At 48.9% G+C, this 20,000-nt stretch overlaps 1 protein-coding gene across 5 annotated transcripts in view; it reads left to right on the forward strand.

The window, feature by feature from the left end:
• LOC115183660 (glutamate receptor 2) overlaps positions 1–20,000 on the forward strand; it is a 111,260-nt gene that overhangs the window by 75,657 nt on the left and 15,603 nt on the right. For all 5 annotated transcript variants that reach the window (XR_003874043.1, XM_029744768.1, XM_029744769.1 and 2 more), the window contains exons 7-13: positions 744–911; positions 1,157–1,261; positions 4,408–4,515; positions 6,123–6,329; positions 6,749–7,116; positions 8,980–9,178; positions 16,973–17,220. Coding sequence is in view for 4 of the 5 variants with exons in the window: in XM_029744768.1 (XP_029600628.1) it covers positions 744–911; positions 1,157–1,261; positions 4,408–4,515; positions 6,123–6,329; positions 6,749–7,116; positions 8,980–9,178; positions 16,973–17,220 (1,403 nt within the window). In the remaining variant the exon portion in view is untranslated. The remainder of the gene's footprint in view (positions 1–743; positions 912–1,156; positions 1,262–4,407; positions 4,516–6,122; positions 6,330–6,748; positions 7,117–8,979; positions 9,179–16,972; positions 17,221–20,000) is intronic.

The following is a 20,000-nucleotide window of genomic DNA, read 5'->3' on the forward strand; positions in this document are numbered from 1 at the left end:
GAAATGAGTTATTAGAACAGCATATAAATAGAACACACAAATGAGTTATTAGAACAGCATATAAATAGAACACAGAAATGAGTTATTAGAACAGCATATAAATAGAACACAGAAATTAGTTATTAGAACAGCATATAAATAGAACACAGAAATGAGTTCTTAGAACAGCATATAAATAGAACACAGAAATGAGTTATTAGAACAGCATATAAATAGAACACAGAAATTAGTTATTAGAACAGCATATAAATAGAACACAGAAATCAGTTATTAGAACAGCACAAGTATTACATCATCATCACACTCTTTTCACAACAATGCAGTGATCAATATCAATATACAGTACAGGAAGGAGTACCATGTAGATGTACAGTAACCTCTAACCATCTCTCTCCCTCTCTCTCTCTCCATCTCTCTCCATCTCCCTCCCTCCCTCCCTCCCCATCTCTCAATATATATTAATCTCTCCATCTCTCTCCCTCTCTCTCTGTCTCTCTCTCCATCTCTCTATCTCTCTCTCTCTCTGTCTCTCTCTCTCTCCATCTCTCTTCATCTCTCCATCTCCCTCCCTCTCTGTCTCTCTCTCCCTCTCCCTCTCTCTCCCTCTCTCTCTGTCTCTCTCTGTCTCTCTCTCTCTCTCTCTCTCCCTCTCTATCTCTCAATATATATTAATCTTTCCATCTCTCTTTCTCTCTCCCCATCTCTCTCTCTCTCTCTCCCCATCTCTCTCTCTCTCTCTCCAGTACACATCAGCTCTGACCTATGATGCGGTCCAGGTTATGACCGAAGCGTTCCGGACACTCACCAAGCAGCGGATCGATTTCAGTCGTCGTGGCAATAACGGGGACTGCCTGGCCAATCCGGCAGTGCCCTGGTCTCAAGGGATGGAGATAGAACGCGCCCTCAAACAGGTTACCATAGAAACAGCTGTTAGCGTGGTTTAGGGTTTTCAATGATCTTGTGTGTTGTGTAGTTTTATATGGATGGGGTAAAATACTGTGTGTGTGTGTGTGTGTGTGTGTGTGTGTGTGTGTGTGTGTGTGTGTGTGTGTGTGTGTGTGGTGTGTGTGTGTGTGTGTGTTTGTGTGTGGTGTGTGTGTGGTGTGTGTGTGTGTGTGTGTGTGTGTGTGTGTGTGGTGTGTGTGTGTGTGTGTAGGTGCGTGTGGATGGGCTGACAGGTAATATCCAGTTTGACCAGTATGGTAAAAGAGTCAACTACTCCGTCAACGTGATGGAACTGAAGAACACTGGACCAGTTAAGGTACAGCCAATCAGCATTTACCAGCACACTCACTTCCTTACAATGAGCCAATTAACATTCACCAGCCTATTCACTTCCTTACATTCAGTCAATCAGCATTGTCCGGACCTCTGGCAGTCTCTATGGGGGTACCACAGGGTTAAATTCTCGGGCCGACTCTCTTCTCTGTATACATCAATGATGTCGCTCTTGCTGCTGGTGATTCTCTGATCCACCTCTACGCAGACGACACCATTCTGTATACTTCTGGCCCTTCTTTGGACACTGTGTTAACTAACCTCCAGACGAGCTTCAATGCCATACAACTCTCCTTCCGTGGCCTCCAACTGCTCTTAAATACAAGTAAAACTAAATGCATGCTCTTCAACCGATCGCTGCCTGCACCTGCTCGCCCGTCCAGCATCACTACTCTGGACGGTTCTGACTTAGAATATGTGGACAACTCCAAATACCTAGGTGTCTGGTTAGACTGTAAACTCTCCTTCCAGACTCACATTAAGCATCTCCAATCCAAAGTTAAATCTAGAATTGGCTTCCTATTTTGCAACAAAGCATCCTTCACTCATGCTACCAAACATACCCTCGTAAAACTGACCATCCTACCGATCCTCGACTTCGGCGATGTCATTTACAAAATAGCCTCCAACACTCTACTCAACAAACTGGATGCAGTCTATCACAGTGCCATCCGTTTTGTCACCAAAGCCCCATATACTACCCACCACTGCGACCTGTATGCTCTCGTCGGCTGGCCCTCGCTACCTATTCGTCACCAGACCCACTGGCTCCAGGTCATCTATAAGTCTCTGCTAGGTAAAGCTCCGCCTTATCTCAGCTCACTGGTCACGATAACAACACGCACCTGTAGCACACACTCCAGCAGGTATATCTCACTGGTCATCCCCAAAGCCAACACCTCCTTTGGCCGCCTTTCCTTCAAGTTCTCTGCTGCCAATGACTGGAACAAATTGCAAAAATGAATTCAAAGCAAGAGAAAGTCCCGTTGTAGCGCACCTCTGAATTCCAGAAAGAAACTGCTGTATCTAAAGCCTCTTGGAAGTCAACCTGAGTTGGGGCTAGCTTGAACTGTGTTTCCACTGCCTCCAGAACAGAAATTATGTCATGTAATGCGACTGTGCAGCTAGCTTTGCTACAACTAGCTAGCTAGCAAGATGTTGAAGAAAGAATTTACCCTCACCATGCTGTAACTAATGTTACCCCGTACTCCCCATGCCTGCTAGCCAAATGTTTAGCTTGCTAGCTAGCTAAATGTTTAGCTTCATCGCTAGCATAACAAGAGAGTTCGCTAGCTTAATATCCAACCTTGCTTGCCATGGCCACAGCTAGCCAAATGTTTAACTTGCTAGCTAGCTAAACGGTTAGCATCATCGCTAGCATAGCTAGCTAGATTCCTAACCTTGCTTGCCTTGGGATTGGCTATTAGCTAGCAGGCTGACCAAACACATCAGAGGACAAGCTTTCAATCCCTGTTCGTTTATATTAGCTAGCTAGCGTGTTTCAACTCTGAATTACAAGCTAACATTAGATGGCTAAATGTTGTCAAATTTTTATTAACCTTTCCCTCTGTCCTGACATATTTAACCCCTGCTAGTAGCCATGAGAACCATAACACACCCACAAACACAGAACACAATACCGGGTCGTTACAATATATTTCTTTGATTGTACATATGTCTTAGCAAGCAATCTCTTTGGCAACAAACAAAGCTTTTTTTTGTCATAATATTTAGCTACCTAGCATGCTTGCTTTACAAATATTAGCCTAGCTTAGCTAGCTAGCATCGAGTTTAGGTGATAGAAACATGGCCGTAAAAACAGCTCTAGCTTAGTTTAGAAGAAAGACTGATGTTTATTTTTATCCAGAGAGGGAGGCCCACAAGCATTTCTAAACCCAGAGGCTCAACATCGCGAGACTTCTGGGAAGCTTGCAAAACAAACCAAACAGACCAGACCAGGCCAGGTTAGACCACGCCAGACCAGACCAGGCCAGAACAGGTCAGACCAGACCAGACCAGGTCAGACCAGACCAGGCCAGGTCAGACCAGACCTGGCCAGACCAGACCAGGTCAGACCAGGCCAGACCAGGCCAGACCAGGTCAGACCAGGTCAGACCAGACCAGGTCAGACCAGGCCAGACCAGACCAGGTCAGACCAGGCCAGGCCAGACCAGACCAGGTCAGACCAGGCCAGACCAGACCAGGTCAGACCAGACCAGGCCAGACCAGACCAGGCCAGGTCAGACCAGACAACGACCAGGTCAGACCAGACCAGACCAGACCAAGTCAGACCAGACCAGGCCAGACCAGACCAGACCAGGTCAGACCAGGCCAGACCAGACCAGAACAGGCCAGACCAGGCCAGGTCAGACCACGCCAGACCAGACCAGGCCAGACCAGGTCAGACCAGACCAGACCAGGTCAGACAACGACCAGGTCAGACCAGGCCAGACCAGGTCAGACCAGGCCAGACCAGGTCAGACCAGACCAGGCCAGACCAGGCCATGTCAGACCAGGCCATGTCAGACCAGGCCAGACCAGACCAGCCCAGACCAGACCAGGTCAGACCAGACCAGGCCAGACCAGGGTTTGGGGTTTGAGAAGTCAATGAGAGAAGTGAAAAATGATTTCTTAGTTGTTAATTTTCTCCAAATCTAAAGGCCCAACCCTGATTTGAGGCGAAATGTCTTCAGTAGCTGAACATGTCATTACTCCAACCAACCTCGTTAGAGTGACTGACACCTTTTCATTTTCCTCAAAAACTACTTTATATGAAAGTGCCTTTGATCTGACGCCCTGCACATGCTCAGTTTGGCTCCAGACGACCGACCCCCCCCCCCATGAGCGAGCCGACGTCGCCATGACGTTGTGATCAGGGATTTCTATTGGAGAAGCAGTTTCTGCCCATCTTTGATAGGCCAATGCCCTTCCCTCCTATCAGAGGCCCAGCACCAACACACCTGATTCAGCTGCACATGCTATTGGTGATTAGTTGATTGGAACGACGCTACAGGTTTACGCGTGTGTGCGTGTGTGTGTGTGTGTGTGTGTGTGTGTGTGTGTGTGTGTGTGTGTGTGTGTGTGCGCGCGTGCGTGCGCGTGCGCGCACGTGTGTGTGTGTGTTTTCAGATCGGCTACTGGAATGAAGTGGACAAGATGGTGGTGACTAAACTAGACATCTTCCCCAACGACACTAATGGGATGGAGAACAAGACTGTTATCGTCACAACTATCCTGGTAACGACGTGGGTGGTGAAGGGTGGTGAAGGGTGGTGGGTGGTGAAGGGTGGTGAAGGGGGGTGAAGGGTGGTGAAGGGTGGTGAAGGGTGGTGGGTGGTGAAGGGTGGTGAAGGGTGGTGAAGGGTGGGTGGGTGGTGAAGGGTGGTGAAGGGTGGTGGGTGGTGAAGGGTGGTGGGTGGTGGTGAAGGGTGGTGAAGGGTGGTGAAGGGTGGTGGGTGGTGGTGAAGGGTGGTGAAGGGTGGTGGTGGGGTGGTGAAGGGTGGTGGGTGGTGGTGAAGGGTGGTGAAGGGTGGTGGGTGGTGAAGGGTGGTGAAGGGTGGTGGGTGGTGGTGAAGGGTGGTGAAGGGTGGTGGGTGGTGGTGAAGGGTGGTGGGTGGTGAAGGGTGGTGAGGGTGGTGAAGGGTGGTGGGTGGTGAAGGGTGGTGAAGGGTGGTGGGTGGTGAAGGGTGGTGAAGGGTGGTGAAGGGTGGTGGGTGGTGAAGGGTGGTGAGGGTGGTGAAGGGTGGTGGGTGGTGAAGGGTGGTGAGGGTGGTGAAGGGTGGTGGGTGGTGAAGGGTGGTGAAGGGTGGTGAAGGGTGGTGGGTGGTGAAGGGGGGTGGGTGGTGAAGGGTGGTGGGTGGTGAAGGGTGGTGGGTGGTGAAGGGTGGTGGGTGGTGAAGGGTGGTGGGTGGTGAAGGGTGGTGGGTGGTGAAGGGTGGTGGGTGGTGAAGGGTGGTGAAGGGTGGTGAAGGGTGGTGGGTGGTGAAGGGTGGTGAAGGGTGGTGAAGGGTGGTGAAGGGTGGTGAAGGGTGGTGAAGGGGGGTGGGTGGTGAAGGGTGGTGGGTGGTGAAGGGTGGTGAAGGGTGGTGGGTGGTGAAGGGTGGTGAAGGGTGGTGGGTGGTGAAGGGTGGTGAAGGGTGGTGAAGGGTGGTGGGTGGTGAAGGGGGGTGGGTGGTGAAGGGTGGTGAAGGGTGAAGGGTGGTGAAGGGTGGTGAAGGGTGGTGGGTGGTGGTGGGTGGTGAAGGGGGGTGGGTGGTGAAGGGTGGTGGGTGGTGGTGGGTGGTGAAGGGTGGTGAAGGGTGGTGAAGGGGGGTGAAGGGGGGTGAAGGGTGGTGAAGGGTGGTGGGGTGGTGAAGGGTGGTGAAGGGTGGTGAAGGGGGGTGAAGGGGGGTGAAGGGTGGTGAAGGGTGGTGCAGGGTGGTGGGTGGTGAAGGGTGGTGAAGGGTGGTGGGTGGTGAAGGATGGTGGGTGGTGAAGGGTGGTAAAGGGTGGTGAAGGGTGGTGAAGGGTGATGGGTGGTGAAGGGTGGTGAAGGGTGGTGGGGGGTGGTGAAGGGTGGTGAAGGGTGGTGAAGGGTGGTGCAGGGTGGTGGGTGGTGAAGGGTGAAGGGTGGTGAAGGGTGGTGGGTGGTGAAGGGTGGTGAAGTGGGGTGAAGAGTGGTGAAGGGTGGTGGGTGGTGAAGGGTGGTGAAGGGTGGTGGGTGGTTGTTCAAATGACAAGAAAGATGGTCATCTTTAAAGACATCCTGGTAACAGTGTATGTGTGTGTGTGTGTGTGTGTGTGTGTGTGTGTGTGTGTGTGTGTGTGTGTGTGTGTGTGTGTGTGTGTGTGTGTGTGTGTTGCAGGAAGCCCCATACGTGATGCTAAAGAAGAATGCTGAGTTGTTCCTAGACAACGACCGTTACGAAGGCTACTGCGTAGACCTGGCAGCAGAGATCGCTAAGCACTGTGGGATACGCTACCAGCTAAGGATTGTGGGAGATGGAAAGTACGGAGCTCGAGACGCTGAAACCAAGATCTGGAACGGGATGGTTGGAGAGCTGGTGTACGGGGTAAGGACCCTGACCTCTAACCTTTGATCTCTGTTGTTATTGTGAAACTAGTACCTAAGGACACAAGAACTAAGTAACTCTCTGCCTCCCCTCTCCCCCTCCTCCTCCTCCTCCCCTCTCCCCCTCCTCCCCCTCTCCTCCTCCTCCCCTCTCCCCTCCTCCCCTCTCCTCCCCCTCTCCCCCTCCTCCCCTCTCCCCCTCCTCCCGTCTCCTCCTCCTCCCCTCTCCCCCTCCTCCCCCTCTCCCCCTCCTCCCCTCTCCCCCTCCTCCCGTCTCCTCCTCCTCCCCTCTCCCCTCTCCCCCTCTCCCCCTCCTCCCCCTCTCTCCCTCTCCCCCTCCTCCCCTCTCCCCCTCCTCCCCCTCTCCCCCTCCTCCCCCTCCCCCTCCTCCCCCTCTCCCCCCTGCCCCCCTCCCTGTAGAAAGCAGACATAGCCGTGGCTCCTCTCACTATCACCCTGGTCCGAGAGGAGGTGATCGACTTTTCCAAGCCGTTCATGTCTCTGGGCATCTCCATCATGATCAAGAAGCCCCAGAAGTCTAAACCCGGGGTGTTCTCCTTCCTGGACCCGTTGGCCTATGAGATCTGGATGTGTATAGTGTTTGCCTATATCGGCGTGAGCGTAGTGCTGTTCCTGGTGAGCCGGTTCAGCCCGTATGAATGGCACATGGAGGAGTATGAGGATGGCCAGCTGCCCACCAGCGAATCCTCTAATGAGTTTGGGATCTTTAACTCTCTGTGGTTCTCTCTAGGAGCCTTTATGCAGCAAGGCTGTGATATCTCCCCAAGGTTGGTGTCCTGTTGCTAGGTAACGTGGCTAGCTGTGTTGGCAGCCCCCCTTCCTCCTGGAGCTGGTGTGTATATGCTGACCTCACTTCCTGCCGCTTACGCTAACCCTGACCTCTGACCTCTAGCCGCTAGCTTTAAACCCGACCTCTGGCTTCCAGTTCTAATGCTAACTGATTCTAGCTGTTAGCTCTAATCCTCACTGAATCTAGCTTCTAGTTCTAATGCTAACTGATTCTAGCTGCTAGCTCTAATCCTCACTGAATCTAGCTTCTAGTTCTAATGCTAACTAATTATAGCCATTAGCCCTAATGCTAACTGATTCTAGCCATTAGCTCTAATGATCACTGATTCTAGCTTCTAGCTCTAAACCTAACTGATTCTAGCTGCTAGCCCAAATGCTAACTGATTCTAGCCTCTAGCTCTAATGCTAACTGATTCTAGCCATTAGCTCTAATGCTCACTGATTCTAGCTTCTAGATCTAATGCTAACTGATTCTAGCTGCTATCCCTAATGCTAACTAATTATAGCCTCTAGCTCTAATGCTCACTGATTCTAGCTGCTACCCCTAATGCTAACTGATTCTAGCCATTAGCGCTAATGCTCACTGATTTTAGCCTCTAGCTCTAATGCTAACTGAATCTAGCTGCTACACCTAATGCTCACTGATTCTAGCCTCTAGCTCTAATGCTAACTGATTCTAGCCATTAGCTCTAATGCTAACTGATTCTAGCTACTAGCTCTCCTAAACAACTTTCCCTGTGTCTCAGTCCAGACTACTGATCAGAAGAGAGGAGGTAGTTTAGGGTGTTAGAGTTGAGGGGTTTAGAAGTAGGGGTTAGGGTGTCTGGGTGCCTATGTTTAACAGTTAACATCACCTAGCCTGGAATTTCACATCAGTAGAGAGAGGAGAGGAGAAGGGGAGAGGAGAAGGGGAGAAGAGAAGAGAGGAGAAGGGGAGAGGAGAGGGGATGAGAGGAGAGGAGACGAGGAGAGGAGAGGAGAAGAGAGGAGAGAGAAGAGGAAAGAGGAAGTGAGGAGGGGAGAGGAGAGAAGAGAAGGGGAGAGAAGAGAAGAGAAGAGGGGAGGAGAAAAGAAGGGGAGAGGAGAGAGAACAGAAGGGGAGAGAAGAGTGGAGGAGAGGAGATGAGAGGAGAGGAGACGAGGAGAGGAAAGAAGAAGAGGGGAGGAGAGAAGAGAAGAGGGGAGGAGCGAGAGGAGAGAAGACGAGGACCACCACATAACCACAGGTCAGGGATCAGAGGTCAAAGGTCAGGTTAGCATATATCCACCACCCTGGGGCCGTCAATGCATGATGTCACTTCCTTTTCCTGCCTCTTGGAGGGGTACCGTGTTTTTGCTGCATATTCCCGTTTCTCTCCTTGCTACGGGTCTACCAGGCTACATCTCTCTCTCTCTCTCTCTCTGCCTCTCTCTCTCTCTCTCTCTCTCTCTCTCTCTCTCTACCTCTCTACCTCTCTCTCTCTCTCTCTGCCTCTCTCTCTCTCTCTATCTTTCTACCTCTCTCTCTCTCTCTCTCTCTCTCTCTCTCTCTCTCTCTGTCTCTCTCTCTCTCTCTCTCTCTACTCTCTCTCTCTCTCTCTACCTCTCTCTCTCTCTCTACCTCTCTCTGTCTCGCTCTCTCTCTGTCTCCCTCTCTCTGTCTCTCTGTCTCCCTCTCTCTCTCTCTGTCTCTCTCTCTCTCTCTCTCTCTCTCTACCTCTCTCTGTCTTTCTCTCTCTCTCTCTGTCTTTCTCTCTCTCTCTCTCTCTGTCTCTCTCTCTCTCTCTCTCTCTCTCTCTCTCTCTCTCTGTCTCTCTCTCTCTGTGTGTGGTGTGTGACTGTGTGTGGTTATATCTCCCCAGGTCTCTATCAGGACGTATAGTGGGTGGTGTGTGGTGGTTCTTCACTCTAATCATCATCTCCTCCTACACGGCCAACCTGGCTGCCTTCCTCACTGTGGAGAGGATGGTCTCCCCTATAGAGGGAGCAGAGGACCTGGCTAAACAGACGGAGATCGCCTACGGGACCCTGGACTCTGGCTCTACCAAGGAGTTCTTTAGGGTGGGTTACACACACACACACACACACACACCACACACCACACACCACACACACACCACACACACACACCACACCACACCACACCACACCACACCACACACACACACACACATACACACACACACATACATACACACACACCACCAACACACACACACACACACACACACCACATACACACACACACACCACACACACACACACACACACACACACACACACACACACACACACAGAGACAGACAGACAGACAGACAGACAGACAGACAGACAGACAGACAGACAGACAGACAGACAGACAGACAGACAGACAGACAGACAGACAGACAGACAGACAGACAGACAGACAGACAGACAGACAGACAGACAGACAGACAGACAGACAGACAGACAGACAGACTCACACACAACATCAAGAAGGATTGAAACATTTCAAAGGTCTCAGATTCAAGGACACAAAAAGCCCCTTTGTTCTCCCCACAGCTCGGCTGTCCAACATCAAGAAGGATTGTCTGTCCATACCAGAGCAGTACCTTGCTAGTTGCTCTGCTTTAGTCCTAGGCAGGTCTTCAGCACAGGCAGTCTATGTACTGTATATACTGTAAGTATTCAGACCCTTTGCTATGAGACTCGAAAATTGAACTGAGCATCCTGTTTCCGTTGATCATCCTTCAGATATTGATGATTTGGAAAGGCACACAACTGTCTATGTAAGGTCCCACAGTTGACAGTGTTGACAGTGCATGTCAGAGCAAAAAAACAGGCCATGAGGTCGAAGGAATTGTCCGTAGAGCTCCAAGACAAGATTGTATCGTGGCACAGATCTGGGGAAGGGTACCAAAAAAGGTTTGGAACCACAAAGTTCCAAACTGAGCAATCGGGGGAGAAGGGCCTTGGTCAGGGAGGTGACCAAGAACCTGATGGTCCCTCTGTCAGAGCTCTAGTTCCTCTGGTGAGATGGGAGAACCTTCCAGAAGGACAACCATCTCTGCAGCACTCCACCAATCAGGTCTTTATGGTAGAGTGGCCAGACGGAAGCCACTCCTCAGTAAAAGGCACATGACAGCCCACTTGGAGTTTGCCAAAAGGCACCTAAAGGACTCTCAGACCATGAGAAACAAGATTCTCTGGTCTGATGAAACCAAGATTGAACTCTTTGACCTGAATGCCAAGCATCACATCTGGAGGAAACCTGGCACCATCCCTACAGTGAAGCATGGTGGTGGCAGCATCATGCTGTGGGGATGTTTTTCAGGGGCAGGGACCGGGAGACTAGTCAGGATCAAGGGAAAGATGAACGGAGCGAAGTACAGAGAGATCCTTGATGAAAACCTGCTCCAGAGCGCTCAGGACCTCAGACTGGGGTGAAGGTTCACCTTCCAACAGGACAATGACCCTAAGCACACAGCCAAGACAACACAGGAGTGGCTTTGGGACAAGTCTCTGAATGCCCTTGAGTGGCCCTGCCAGAGCCTGGACTTGAACCCGATCGAACATCACAGGAGAGACCTGAAAATAGCTGTGCAGCGACGCTCCCCATCCAACCTGACAGAGCTTGAGAGGATCTGCAGAGAAGAATGGGAGAAACTCCCCAAATACAGGTGTGCCAAGCTTGTAGCGTCATACCCAAGAAGACTGGAGGCTGTAATCGCTGCTAAAGGTCCTTCAACAAAGTACTGAGTAAAGGGTCTGAATACTTATGGAAATGTGATATCAGTTTTTTATTTTTAATACATTTACAAACTGTTGTTTTTTTCTTTGTCATTATGTGGTATTGTGTATAGATTGATGAGGAAAAAATACAATTTAATACATTTTAGAATAAGGCTGTAACATAACAAAATGTGGAAAGAATTAAGGGGTCTGAATACTTTCCGAATGCTGTGATCTGACAGGACAGGCCTAATCAATACTTTCAGAATGCCCTGTATATAGCTGTGATCTGACAGGCCTAATCAATACTTTCAGAATGCCCTGTATATAGCTGTGATCTGACAGGCCTAATCAATACTTTCAGAATGCCCTGTATATAGCTGTGATCTGACAGGCCTAATCAATACTTTCAGAATGCCCTGTATATAGCTGTGATCTGACAGGACAGGCCTAATCAATACTTTCAGAATGCCCTGTATATAGCTGTGATCTGACAGGCCTAATCAATCCTTTCAGAATGCCCTGTATATAGCTGTGATCTGACAGGACAGGCCTAATCAATACTTTCAGAATGCCCTGTATATAGCTGTGATCTGACAGGCCTAATCAATACTTTCAGAATGCCCTGTATATAGCTGTGATCTGACAGGCCTAATCAATACTTTCAGAATGCCCTGTATATGGCTGTGATCTGACAGGCCTAATCAATACTTTCAGAATGCCCTGTATATAGCTGTGATCTGACAGGACAGGCCTAATCAATACTTTCAGAATGCCCTGTATATAGCTGTGATCTGACAGGACAGGCCTAATCAATACTTTCAGAATGCCCTGTATATAGATGGACAGCTGTCAGACCAGAGCAGTGTGGGGCTAGATGGACAGCTGTCAGTCAGTCAGACCAGAGCAGTGTGGGGCTAGATGGACAGCTGTCAGACCAGAGCAGTGTGGGGCTAGATGGACAGCAGTCAGTCAGACCAGAGCAGTGTGGGGCTAGATGGACAGCTGTCAGACCAGAGCAGTGTGGGGCTAGATGGACAGCTGTCAGACCAGAGCAGTGTGGGGCTAGATGGACAGCTGTCAGTCAGTCAGACCAGAGCAGTGTGGGGCTAGATGGACAGCTGTCAGACCAGAGCAGTGTGGGGCTAGATGGACAGCAGTCAGTCAGACCAGAGCAGTGTGGGGCTAGATGGACAGCTGTCAGACCAGAGCAGTGTGGGGCTAGACGGACAGCTGTCAGACTCCAATCCATAAACCAAAATCAGATCAAATTGTATTTGTCACATGCGCCAAATACTTTTATTTTACTAGGCAATTTACAATGACGGCCTACCCGGCCAAACCCTAACCCGGACGACGCTGTGCACCACCCTATGGGACGCCCAATCACAGCCAGTTGTGATACAGCCTGGAATTGAACCAGGGTCTGTAGTGCCACCTCTAGCACTGCGATGCAGCACCTTAGACCGCAGCGCCACTCAGGAGCCCGATATAGCTCCACCAATACAACGGGTGTAGACTTTACCATTAAATAATTGGTTACGAGCCCGTCCCAACGATGCGAGTCAAAAATAACTCCAAATCCAAAATGGTTGCCAATACCCTGGCACACACACATCAATATGGCCCTGTATGATATCGCTCACACTCAATACACACACACACACACACACACACACACACACACACACACACACACACACACACAATCAATATGGCCCTGTATGATATCACACACTCTCATAAACACATCAATAAAGCGTAATACACACATCAATACGATCAGACACATTCACACGCCTCAATGCCCACAATGAACTGTTAGTGAAAGACTATAACTGGTAGGGGTTAGAGGCTAGGAAGCAGGGGTTAGGGTGTAGGGGTTAGAGGCTAGGAAGCAGGGGTTAGGTTGTAGGGGTTAGAGGCTAGGAAGCAGGGGTTAGGGTGTAGGGGTTAGAGGCTAGGAAGCAGGGGTTAGGGTGTAGGGGTTAGAGGCTAGGAAGCAGGGGTTAGGGTGTAGGGGTTAGAGGCTAGGAAGCAGGGGTTAGGGTGTAGGGGTTAGAGGCTAGGAAGCAGGGGTTAGGGTGTAGGGGTTAGAGGCTAGGAAGCAGGGTTTAGGGTGTAGGGGATAGAGGCTAGGAAGCAGGAGTTAGGGTATAGGGGTTAGAGGCTAGGAAGCAGGAGTTAGGGTGTAAAGGTTAGAGGCTAGGAAGCAGGGGTTAGGGTGTTAGAGTTAGAGGCTAGGAAGCAGGGGTTAGGGTGTAGGGGATAGAGGCTAGGAAGCAGGGGTTAGGGTGTAGGGGTTAGAGGTTAGGAAGCAGAAGTTAAGGTATAGGGATTAGAGGCTAGGAAGCAGGGGTTAGGGTGTAGGGGATAGAGGCTAGGCAGCAGGGGTTAGGGTGTAGGGGTTAGAGGCTAGGAAGCAGGGGTTAGGGTGTAGGGGTTAGAGGCTAGGAAGCAGGGGTTAGGGTGTAGGGGTTAGGGGCTAGGAAGCAGGGGTTAGGGTGTAGGGGTTAGAGGCTAGGAAGCAGGGGTTAGGGTGTAGGGGTTAGAGGCTAGGAAGCAGGGGTTAGGGTGTAGGGGTTAGAGGCTAGGAAGCAGGGTTTAGGGTGTAGGGGATAGAGGCTAGGAAGCAGGAGTTAGGGTATAGGGTTTAGAGGCTAGGAAGCAGGGGTTAGGGTGTAGGGGTTAGAGGCTAGGAAGCAGGGGTTAGGGTGTAGGGGTTAGGGGCTAGGAAGCAGGGGTTAGGGTGTAGGGGTTAGAGGCTAGGAAGCAGGGGTTAGGGTGTAGGGGTTAGAGGCTAGGAAGCAGGGGTTAGGGTGTAGGGGTTAGAGGCTAGGAAGCAGGGTTTAGGGTGTAGGGGATAGAGGCTAGGAAGCAGGAGTTAGGGTATAGGGGTTAGAGGCTAGGAAGCAGGAGTTAGGGTGTAGGGGTTAGAGGCTAGGAAGCAGGGGTTAGGGTGTTAGAGTTAGAGGCTAGGAAGCAGGGGTTAGGGTGTAGGGGATAGAGACTAGGAAGCAGGGTTTAGGGTGTAGGGGTTAGAGGTTAGGAAGCAGAAGTTAGGGTATAGGGATTAGAGGCTAGGAAGCAGGGGTTAGGGTGTAGGGGATAGAGGCTAGGCAGCAGGGGTTAGGGTGTAGGGGTTAGAGGCTGGGAAGCAGGGGTTAGGGTGTAGGGGTTAGAGGCTAGGAAGCAGGGGTTAGGGTGTAGGGGTTAGAGGCTAGGAAGCAGGAGTTAGGGTGTAGGGGTTAGAGGTTAGGAAGCAGGGGTTAGGGTGTAGGGGTTAGAGGCTAGGAAGCAGGGGTTAGGGTGTAGGGGTTAGTGGCTAAGGAAGCAGGGGTTAGGGTGTAGGGGTTAGAGGCTAGGAAGCAGGGGTTAGGGTGTAGGGGTTAGAGGTTACGAAGCAGGAGTTAGGGTGTAGGGGTTAGAGGCTAGGAAGCAGGGGTTAGGGTGTAGGGGTTAGAGGCTAGGAAGCAGGGGTTAGGGTGTAGGGGTAAGAGGCTAGGAAGCAGGGGTTAGGGTGTAGGGGTTAGAGGCTAGGAAGCAGGGGTTAGGGTGTAGGGGTTAGAGGCTAGGAAGCAGGGGTTAGGGTGTAGGGGTTAGGGGCTAGGAAGCAGGGGTTAGGGTGTAGGGGTTAGAGGCTAGGAAGCAGGGGTTAGGGTGTAGGGGATAGAGGCTAGGAAGCAGGGGTTAGGGTGTAGGGGTTAGAGGCTAGGAAGCAGGGGTTAGGGTGTAGGGGTTAGAGGCTAGGAAGCAGGAGTTAGGGTGTAGGGGTTAGAGGCTAGGAAGCAGGGGTTAGGGTGTAGGGGATAGAGGCTAGGAAGCAGGGGTTAGGGTGTAGGGGTTAGAGGCTAGGAAGCAGGGGTTAGGGTGTAGGGGTTAGGGTGTAGGGGTTAGAGGCTAGGAAGCAGGGGTTAGGGTGTAGGGGTTAGAGGCTAGGAAGCAGGGGTTAGGGTGTAGGGGTTAGAGGCCAGGAAGCAGGGGTTAGGGTGTAGGGGTTAGAGGCTAGGAAGCAGGGGTTAGGGTATAGGGGTTAGGGTGTAGGGGTTAGGGTGTAGGGGTTAGGGTGTAGGGGTTAGGGTGTAGGGGTTAGGGTGTAGGGGTAGAGGCTAGGAAGCAGGGGTTAGGGTGTAGGGGTTAGGGTGTAGGGGTTAGGGTGTGTATATATTCATAATCCATTCCTTACTTTACGTGTATTTTTGGGTTTATGCTGTGAAACTGTTAGATATTACTAGTTAGATATTACTGCACTGTCGGAGCTAGAAACACAAGCATTTCACTACACTCTCATTAACATCTGCTAAACATGTGACCAATAACATCTGCTAAACACGTGTATGGACCAATAACATCTGCTAACCATGTGTATGGACCAATAACATCTGCTAACCATGTGACCAATAACATCTGCTAACCATGTGACCAATAACATCTGCTAACCAGGTGACCAATAACATCTGCTAACCATGTGTATGGACCAATAACATCTGCTAACCATGTGTATGGACCAATAACATCTGCTAACCAGGTGACCAATAACATCTGCTAACCATATGACCAATAACATCTGCTGACCATGTGTATGGACCAATAACATCTGCTAACCATGTGTATGGACCAATAACATCTGCTGACCACGTGTATGGACCAATAACATCTGCTAACCATGTGTATGGACCAATAACATCTGCTAACCATGTGACCAATAACATCTGCTAACCATGTGCACGTGACCAATACATTTGATTTGATGTTGACTTGGGAGCCAGGCCCAGCCAATCAGAATGCTGATCTTGGCCTACACTACTGCCACTGGTATCCAGTATTTTTATGACCAACCCAAGATAGACCAGAGCCTATCGTCTCCAACAGGAGCAAACTAATCGTAGTGGGCGGAGCCAAGCACGAGCTAGTGAGATCCTATTGGCATGTTCTAGCATTTATTTGCATATTTCCGTTAGGATTTGCCTACTCTGTGAAATGTGTGTGTGTGTGTGTGTGTGAAGTGTGTGCGTGTGTGTGTGTGTGTGTGTGTGAAGTGTGTGCAGTGTGTGTGAAGTGTGTGCAGTGTGTGCAGTGTGTGTGTGTGTGTGTGTGTGTGTGTGTGTGTGTGTGTGTGTGTGTGTGTGTGTGTGTGTGTGTGTGTGTGTGTGTGTGTGTGTGTGTGTGTGTGTGTGTGTGTGTGTGTGTGTGTGTGTGCAGAAGCTCAAATCGCCCTCCTTCTAAGCAATGACATTTTTTAGAAACTTCGGCAAAGGGTTTCTACAAAACGCAGTCCACTGTTTGTTACAGATTGTAGTTTTAGAAACAGAAAACTGTATGGAGGTTAAAATGTTGTTTCATCCAAAACAAGTCAAACATTGAAATACCTTTATAGAATGTAAAGTAACAACCCAAACAGGTCTGTGTATCAAAACCTGTAGATAGTAAAATACACTGGTCTGTGTATCAACACCTGTATAATGTAAAATACACTGGTCTGTGTATCAAAATCTGTATAATGTAAAATACACTGGTCTGTGTATCAAAATCTGTATAATGTAAAATACACTGGTCTGTGTATCAAAATCTGTATAATGTAAAATACACTGGTCTGTGTATCAAAACCTGTATAATGTAAAATACACTGGTCTGTGTATCAAAACCTGTATAATGTAAAATACACTGGTCTGTGTATCAAAACCTGTATAATGTAAAATACACTGGTCTGTGTATCAAAACCTGTATAATGTAAAATACACTGGTCTGTGTATCAAAACCTGTATAATGTAAAATACACTGGTCTGTGTATCAAAACCTGTATAATGTAAAATACACTGGTCTGTGTATCAAAACCTGTATAATGTAAAATACACTGGTCTGTGTATCAACACCTGTATATAGTAAAATACACTGGTCTGTGTATCAACACCTGTATATAGTAAAATACGGTATACCGTCCTACCCTAAGGTGTAGTTCTAATGTGTTGTCCCTCTACAGAGGTCGAAGATATTGCTGTTTTACAAGATGTGGCGGGTGTAGAGGTTAGAGTGTAGTTCTTATGTGTTGTCCCTCTACAGAGGTCGAAGATATTGCTGTTTTACAAGATGTGGCGGGTGTAGAGGTTAGAGTGTAGTTAATAATGTCTTGTCTCTCAACAGAGGTCAAAGATAGCACTGTTTGACAAGATGTGGCAGTACATGAAGTCGGCAGAGCCGTCTCCGTTTGTGAAGAAGACAGCGGAGGGGGTGCTGAGAGTCAGGAAGTCCAAGGGGAAGTACGCGTACCTTCTGGAGTCCACCATGAACGAGTACATCGAGCAGAGGAAACCCTGCGACACCATGAAGGTGGGAGGGAACCTGGACTCTAAAGGATACGGCATCGCCACACCAAAAGGATCCCCATTAAGGTGGGTGAGATAGTATAACAATATGTCCTCTAATGTTGTTATAGTATCTTACCTACCCTGATGACCTGAAACACAGTGGTTTATATACAGGCTAGTATAGTATAGCATAGCATAGCATAGCATAGTATAGCATAGTATAGTATATTATAGTACAACAATATGTCCTCTAATGTTGTTATAGTATCTTACCTACCCTGATGACCTGAAACACAGTGGTTTATATACAGGCCAGTATAGCATAGCATAGCATAGCATAGCATAGCATAGCATAGTATAGTATAGCATAGCATAGCATAGTATAGCATAGTATATTATAGTGTAGTATATTATAGTATAACAATATGTCCTCTAATGTTGTTATAGTATCTTACCTTCCCTGATGACCTGAAACACACCGGTTTATATACAGGCTAGTATAGTATAGTATAGTATATTATAGTGTATTATAGTATAGTATTTTATAGTATAGTGTAGTATAGTATAGTATAACAATATGTCCTCTAATGTTGTTATAGTATCTTACCTACCCTGATGACCTGAAACACAGCGGTTATATACAGGCCAGTATAGCATAGTATAGCATAGCATAGCATAGCATAGCATAGCATAGCATAGCATAGCATAGTATAGCATAGCATAGTATAGTATAGTATAGTATATTATAGTATAACAATATGTCCTCTAATGTTGTTATAGTATCTTACCTACCCTGATGACCTGAAACACAGTGGTTTATATACAGGCCAGTATAGTATAACATAGTATATTATAGTGTATTATAGTATAGTATAGTATATTATATTGTATTATAGTATAGTATTTTATAGTATAGTGTAGTATAGTATAACAATATGTCCTCTAATGTTGTTATAGTATCTTACCTTCCCTGATGACCTGAAACACAGCGGTTTATATACAGGCTAGTATAGTATAGTATATTATAGTGTATTATAGTATAGTATTTTATAGGATAGTGTAGTATAGTATAGTATAACAATATGTCCTCTAATGTTGTTATAGTATCATACCTACCCTGATGATCTGAAACACACCGGTTTATATACAGGCTAGTATAGTATAACATAGTATATTCTAGTATAGTATATTATAGTATAGTATAACAATATGTCTACTGTTGTTATGGTATCATACCTACCCTGATGATCTGAAACACAGTGGTTTATATTAGAATAGTGTAGTATAATATAGTACAGTATAGGACTCCACATCCCCAACTCTGACCATCTGTAAGCCTAGGGAAGACTACACTACCCAAGAGTTCTTAGCAGCTGGCAACAGAACTACACTACCTAATGTTCTTAGTGGCTGGCCACAGGACTACATTACCCATAGTTCTTAGTGGCTGGTCACAATAAACCCCTGTGGTACCTAGGGATGGGCTTCAGACCAATAGTTATCTTGCTTCTTCCTGATTGGCCGAAGAGAGAATGTTTTCACTAATGCCTGGGTTGTTTTGGAGCAGCCATACTCTGAGGGCTAGGGGTTGGGGTTAGGGTTAGGGCTAGGGGTTGGGTTAGGGTTAGGGCTAGGGAATATCAGGGTACTGAGGAAGGATGGTTGGGTTAGGGCTAGGGGTTGGGTTAGGGAATATCAGGGTACTGAGGAAGGATGGTTGGGTTAGGGTTAGGGCTAGGGGTTGGGTTAGGGGATATCAGGGTACTGAGGAAGGATGGTTGGGTTAGGGTTAGAGCTAGGGGTTGGGCTAGGGGTTAGGGCTAGGGCTAGGGGTTGGGTTAGGGAATATCAGGGTACTGAGGAAGGATGGTTGGGTTAGGGCTAGGGCTAGGGGTTGGGCTAGGGGTTAGGGTTTAGCTTTAGGGCTAGGGGTTGGGCTAGGGAATATCAGGGTACTGAGGAAGGATGGTTGGGTTAGGGTTAGGGGTTGGGCTAGGGAATATCAGGGTACTGAGGAAGGATGGTTGGGTTAGGGTTAGGGCTAGGGGTTGGGTTAGGGAATATCAGGGTACTGAGGAAGGATGGTTGGGTTAGGGTTAGGGCTAGGGGTTGGGCTAGGGAATATCAGGGTACTGAGGAAGGATGGTTGGGTTTGGGTTAGGGTTAGGGCTAGGGGTTGGGTTAGGGCTAGGGTTAGGGGTTGGGTTAGGGAATATCAGGGTACTGAGGAAGGATGGTTGGGTTAGGGTTAGGGCTAGGGGTTAGGGTTAGGGCTAGGGGTTGGGCTAGGGAATATCAGGGTACTGAGGAAGGATGGTTGGGTTAGGGGTTGGGTTAGGGCTAGGGGTTGGGTTAGGGAATATCAGGGTACTGAGGAAGGATGGTTGGGTTAGGGGTTGGGTTAGGGTTAGGGCTAGGGGTTGGGCTAGGGGTTAGGGTTAGGGCTAGGGGTTGGGTTAGGGCTAGGGAATATCAGGGTACTGAGGAAGGATGGTTGGGTTAGGGTTAGGGCTAGGGGTTGGGCTAGGGAATATCAGGGTACTGAGGAAGGATGGTTGGGTTAGGGTTAGGGCTAGGGGTTGGGTTAGGGAATATCAGGGTACTGAGGAAGGATGGTTGGGTTAGGGCTAGGGTTAGGGTTAGGGGTTTAGGGTTAGGGCTAGGGAATATCAGGGTACTGAGGAAGGATGGTTGGGTTAGGGTTAGGGTTAGGGGTTTAGGGATAGGGCTAGGGAATATCAGGGTACTGAGGAAGGATGGTTGGGTTAGGGTTAGGGCTAGGGGTTGGGTTAGGGAATATCAGGGTACTGAGGAAGGATGGTTGGGTTAGGGTTAGGGTTAGGGTTAGGGGTTTAGGGTTAGGG

The sequence above is a fragment of the Salmo trutta genome, unplaced genomic scaffold (assembly GCF_901001165.1).
Source record: "Salmo trutta unplaced genomic scaffold, fSalTru1.1, whole genome shotgun sequence".
Classification (NCBI taxonomy): domain Eukaryota; kingdom Metazoa; phylum Chordata; class Actinopteri; order Salmoniformes; family Salmonidae; genus Salmo; species Salmo trutta.